At 28.2% G+C, this 6,605-nt stretch overlaps 1 protein-coding gene across 1 annotated transcript; it reads right to left on the bottom strand.

The window, feature by feature from the left end:
- Nucleotides 1-599: 599 nt before the first annotated feature.
- Nucleotides 600-1,980, bottom strand: LOC122720504 (charged multivesicular body protein 6). Its single transcript, XM_043947267.1, has 4 exons — nt 1,834-1,980; nt 1,647-1,756; nt 1,161-1,567; nt 600-1,072 (listed from the first exon to the last, which is right to left on the bottom strand). The coding sequence occupies exons 1-4, from the start codon at nt 1,897-1,899 to the stop codon at nt 1,026-1,028; spliced, it is 630 nt and encodes a 209-aa protein (XP_043803202.1). The 5' UTR covers nt 1,900-1,980; the 3' UTR covers nt 600-1,025.
- Between the last annotated feature and the right edge of the window lie 4,625 nt (nt 1,981-6,605).

Here is a 6,605-nt window from a genome sequence, read left to right on the forward strand (position 1 = left end):
AAAAAGGACAGAGAGAGAGCAAATTTGGAAACTAGCGCCATCTCTAGAGTGCTGCAACTGAAACTCATGTAAACAAGGAAAAGAAATACAAAAATAAGGACAGAGAGATAGCAAATTTGGAAACTAGCGCCATCTCTAGAGTGCAAATGAAACTCATGTAAACAAGGAAAAGAAATACAAGAAAAAGGACAGAGAGAGAGCAAATTTGATTGATGGCGCCATCTTTCGAGTTCCGTAAGAATTAAATATTAGCACCATCTTATGGCTAAAAATATTTGATACTCAAGAGATGGCGCTAGTTCCTCGAATTAACTCTATTTCCATTCAATTATTTGTTTTCCTTATTTATATTTATTTCATTTATGACACTCTAGAGATGGCGTTGATTCCTAAAATTTTATTTTATATCTATTCTATTATTTACTCTGTTTACATTTATTTTTAGTGCACGAATGAATGAAGATAAACGTATTTCAGTAATGTCTTTTTTTAAAATTACGAAGTCTTAATCTTTAATATAAAAAATGTATACTTAATAATCAGATAATTAAATAGTAAGAAACTTAGGAAATAATTAATTATTAATATATTAATTTTTACATTTGGATTTAATCATATTGTAAATAAAGTATTTATTAAATAGTTTTAATTCCTTGCAGTTTTTATATAACTACATATAAAAGAGACCAATAATAAGGTAAAAAGATAACATTATAATAGTACAAATATAATTAAAATTTTGAAACATATATGATATATATAATTTATAAAAGAGATATCATGTATTCATTGTATCGAAATTTTCATTTGCTGTATTAAAATCACATGTACACACATTATAATAATAATGATAGTTTTTAGTACTTAAAGAACACCTTGCTAATAAAATGTAACTTCCATTCTCTTAATTACACTCTTTGAATGACAACTATTCACGCAGAGTCTTATATTCAATGTACTGTACATATATACAGAGATCTCTGCGCAATGTGTCAATGCAATAAAATACTGATAATTATCACTTTTTATGCTTCTAGAGCAATAGCTTCTTGTGTTTTTTCTTTTCTCCGTTCTGGGATGTAATAAAAAGAAAAAATAAAGATTGAATATATTTATATGTAGAGAATAATAATTTAAATTTGATAACGGAAAGATTTTACCTTCTTTTTTTTCTGGTAATTCTTTGGGTACCTCTGGTAGTATTATATCCTCTGTTACTTCTGGTGCCTTTTCTTCGACTTCTGCTGCTAACAAAACATCAAGTTCTGCTTCAACTTCAGTCTCATCACTTTCAGTAAGTTCTCCTGACAATATATCATCAATTTCTTTTTGTTTTTCAATGCCTTCTTTGGTTTCATCCATGATTTTTTCAATTTCATCAATAGATAATAAATTGTGTAGTTTCTTCAATGCAGCATTGCCTACTTTTAAGCCATCTACAACTCTTAATTCTACTTGTGCAAATTCTAAATCATGTACCATGTGTTCAAGATTTTCTAACTGTCCATCAGTCTTTGATAATATTTGTTCTTGGAACTTCTTTTTTCGTAAAAGAAGTAAAGCTCGTCTAAAAAATGTATTGTATTTAATAAAATTATAAAATCATTACACCAAATATAAATATAAATACAAAATCTGATATTAACTCTCTTTGCTTATTTTGTATAAGTTTTTTCGCAAGTAATCGTTCTTTCTCAAGATTTTGTTCAATTCTTCGTTGATATTGTTTGATTTTATCTCTAGTTTGTTTTAATTGCTGTAAAAAGATTTAATCTCTTAATTTATGTTGAAAATAAAGACAGTTGAAGGTTAGAAAATTTATGAAACACATACTAAAATAGCCTTATCTTGTTCTGTGACACGACTTGGTGGTTTTTTCTTTGCAAAAAAAATACCCATTTCGATTTAAATGATGGACAACGTTATTAATTAAATTGTCATATGGTATTTGGAAGAAAACTCATGTCACATTTGACGTATCACTTGAAACAGTGATAACCAAATGTATCATGGTTAACGCCATCTTCCTTAATCGATTTATCGATAGTTCTCGATTAAACAAAATTCAAATATAAATATTGCAAGAAAATATTAATATTCATTATATTATTGAAAAAAGAATTTTTTTTTATTATGGAATTTAGCAATAAAAATAAGAATTTAGTTTCATAAAGAATTCAATTAAAGTTAATAAATTCAATTAAGTAATAAATTAATTTCTTATTTTTTTATTTTAAAATAAAAAAGTATTATATTTTTAAATAAAAAAGTAAAATGATTGTGTAATTCTAATATGATTAATTAAATAATAACTACTATATACTTTTAACATTTAAGAAAAAATATAAATTTCTAAAATGAGAAAATTGTAATCAATGTAAAATAAAATAATTTAAAATAATGATACAATATAAAAGTAGAAACAAGGAAAGAGAAAAACAACAAAGACGTTGGATTGAATTGAACAATGTCCATTATATTATATATTTTATTCCCACATACACACGGCACGTTGTGAACCTTTTCTTAAATATTAATAATATTATTATAATAATAATAATAATCATCATCATCATCATCATCCTCGTTATCATCGCAATGATAATAATTTTAATAATAATAAGTAAACAATAATAAACATAATAATGTGAATTCATGAGATATATTTATATTTATGTATATATATTTATAATAAATCATATAGTAATAATCATCGTATTATAATATATATTTATATGTACAGAGGGGTACAATATTGTTATTCTTTATTAGTTTAATATTTATAATCGCAATATTATATTTATTTTTTGTCTGTATACATACACAATGAATTAGATTATCGGCCCTTTCTTATGCCGCATATCTGCGGCAGATAAATTCTCTCACTTTCTATCTTTTGTTCACTATTTTGTCTCGCTTTGTTTTTTAATTTTTAAATTTTTTTGCATCTTTTTGTTATTCTTTTAGGTTTAAATTTTTAAGGACCGCAATTTCGCCCTTCGACGGCACATCTGTCCCTACGCTCGAATATATTCGCGGAAGAAAAGAGCCGCGATTTTCGTATTTTTTTCTTCTCTTTCCCTTTCACTTTTTTTTTTTTATTTTATCATCTTTTCTTATTCTTTTTATTTATTCTTTCAACGAGAAAAGCGTCGTCGAGTAAATTCGAGCTATCCCGAATACGCAATCGACTATACATTTCTCTGAACGCGATCTCAATATAATCCGTGATCGTTTTGCTTTATCTTACAAAACATCCATTATAGTCTGGCCGCTTTTGGATAGAGAGTCGCGCGTTGTTCGTTCATATCGTGAAAAATGTATCGACGATTTCAAATCATGAATAATTCGAACAAATTTTATTGATTACATAAAAGGCAAACGTTTCTTATTTGTTTGCTCCTATTTTTATCTTTTTTTCTTTTTTATTTATCCTTATTTCTTCTTCTCGTTTCTTTTATTTTAATTTTTAATTTTTTTTTCCGCGTTCGCGATCAACGAACACACAAAGAAACGCGCGGCTCTTTCGCCAGCAGCGCACCTTTCATAAATATTCTGTACAACGTTATAATTATTATAAATCATCATTATATCTTATATAGAACCTTACCGTTATGTCATTATTATCGTAGTGTAAAATTGAAACTTTTACGTACTTATATAGATTAGACATTACACGTCTGCATGGCGATGCACGCCTGCAGCCCGTACTGCTTTTTTTTTCTTTTTAGTTTATAATAATTATTTTATTTACCATTTTCTTTTAATCTGCTCTTTTTAAATCGATACATAATCGTATAATTTTTAGTATGTCGCTATACGTATTGTAATCGTTTACGATTAGTAAGAATATGTAAAATCGGTATTTCGTCTTAGTTCTTGGCTTTATTATTATTATTTATTTATTTATTTATTTTTTTTTTTTCATTTTTTTTTCTTTTTGCTCGTTTAATTCAATAAATCTCATTAAGCATCCACATAATTGTTTGATATACATGGAATTAAAAGTGGCTTATTTATTGCTTGTTATATTGCAAGTTTTCTCATTGCAAGCTGTACCATACCGCCGAGCTTCCGTTCGTTCTTTCATGCTATTCATCAAATCCGCCTTTTTTTTTTTTTTTTTTGCTTGTGTTTTCTCGCGAGGCGTCGTAAAAAATATTTTTAAAAACCTTTGCTCCGTTCCCTTTTTGTCTATTTGCGTTTTTCATTTTTTTTTTAAACAAAATCGCAATTATTATTATTATTTTTTTTTTATTTTCTTTTTTTTTCTCTAATTCGACAATGTGAACGACGAGACTCTAAGACTCTCCCTGTAATTCATAACATGCCGTGTACACAGAAAACACTCGGTGTTCCTCGGTTGTTTCACGCGACAACGAAAATACATATCACAAAAGTAAGGACAACGACGAACGGGATAAAAGCGAGTGTCTTGAAATTCTCGTGAACTCATTTCTTTTTGTTCGCTTCTCACACATGCACACAACGATCACGATGCAGTTCCTTTATTACTATTATTATTATTATTATTTTTTTGTTTTGTTTTGTTTAAAACGTTTCGATCTTGTCGAAAAAAATCGACAAAAAATTGTTTCTCAGACTTCTTGTATTTTTTCGTTCGTTTGAATCTTTTTTTTTTTTTTCATCATTTTTTTTTTTTTTCATTTTTCTTTTACCTTACGGAAGAAATGAATGAAATTATTGTGCTCGTATTTTATTCGGTTATGTTCGAGGTATACGTTTACGTGACCTGTTCGTATTTTGCATCGCGAAGGAAATTAACGAGGAGGAAGGTATATAGTGAGACAATTCACGAAGTTAATACAGTTATTATTACAGCATAATGATCGATCGATTCAGCCGATAGAAGCGAAAGAGGGGAAAATATTTGCAAGTTCGAGAAAATTGGTGATACGATACAGCATTAAAACAATTTTTAGATCTCGTAGATCAACACGATATGCAAATTGAAAAACAAGCAATAAATACGTACATACGTGTTTCTCGAATTTAACGAAATATATATATTTATATATATTTTTTTTTCGTTTACCGGCCACGACCATTACAAAAAATCTCGAACATTCGACATCTCGAAGATAATTGTCGCGTTATCTTGATTATCACCGTTCGAAGAAAACGAGCATCTAGTAGAAGCATCTATAACAATTTCTTTGCTTGACCGATTCGAGCACACTCGTTATCACAGTGAATCAGACCGAAGAGCGAGTAGGAGGAACGAACAGGGCATAGTGGCCGTTATTTCACGAGTTGCACAAACGGGATACCGATCGTTTGTGGTAAAACTGGAACGATGACATAATAATAAGGTAAACGAAGAACGTCACGAGTAATAGGGGGTACAATCGTATTGATGAATCGACGTCTCGGTCGATTTTCAATAATATTGAAAATTTATCGATATTGTAAATGGAATACTCGCTCCGTAATCGATTCGATTCGGTCATGGAAAAGTATATTCGTTAAAATGAAATGTATCTTAGATACTCGTTAAGATTAGCCTTTCGTTATTATACGGAAAGAAAGAAATACGATTGTAAAAATTTGCAAAATGCTAAATATTTTTTTCTTTTTTCTTTTCTTTAAAATGTACGAGAATTGGATATCGATCAAGTTTACGTTCAATCTTATTCGACCTTATTCCAGCGAGATTTAAAGCATAGAATTAGCTAAATAAGTTGGCCAATTGAATAATTTGGTATCGGAAATGACGTATCGTGAGTATAACGATGAGTATAACGTCGAATAAAAAAGGAAACATTTGATACTCTTATGGTGTTACTGTACGATGGTTAGCAAAACTTCATCGAAGCTCGTGGCTGTTTATATCCTTGTTCTGCACGCAGGAAGAATATTAACAGATTACGTGTAAACTGCTCATCCGAACGTGTGCACGTGTAATTACATGATTATATATTTAATCGTAATATTTTATGCTTTACGTGCGCGTATATATATATATACATACATATATGTGTACATATATATATATATATATATATATATATATATATATATACACATATATATCGTATGGGGTTATGTTCACATTTCATTAAATCGCGACTCGAAAAAATCGTTTGGAGATCTTTGTTTAAAACTGGCTTGTAACACGGATCATAAAATTGATATTTTTTATGGAATATTCTGCGAGTAAATCTATCTTTTTTTTTTTTTTTTTTTCTAAATTCTGGAACAGATATAATGTTAGCCGCACGATTTCTTCAAATCGCGTCTCTCCTCGATAAAAACTCGAAGTAAACGAAATGATCGGCTCAAAGACGATTGTATTCGTATATAACAGAATGGGTTATTGCAAATAGAAAATTATAACGGGCCGCATATTACAATAATATTACCCAATTTTTTATAATAATCGAATAACGATAGTGATAATTATTATTACAATACAATAAAATAATACAAGTCAACAAGAGGAGAAAAAAAAAGGAAAAAAAAAGAAAAAAGAAAAGAAATATGATATCGGTATTAATAATAATAATAATAATAATAATAATAATAATAATAATAATAATAATAATGATAATAATGATAATGATAATAATAATAATAATAATTAT

Source organism: Apis laboriosa, unplaced genomic scaffold, assembly GCF_014066325.1.
Source record: "Apis laboriosa isolate Shangri-la unplaced genomic scaffold, ASM1406632v1 scaffold12_cov154, whole genome shotgun sequence".
In the NCBI taxonomy this organism is placed as follows: domain Eukaryota; kingdom Metazoa; phylum Arthropoda; class Insecta; order Hymenoptera; family Apidae; genus Apis; species Apis laboriosa.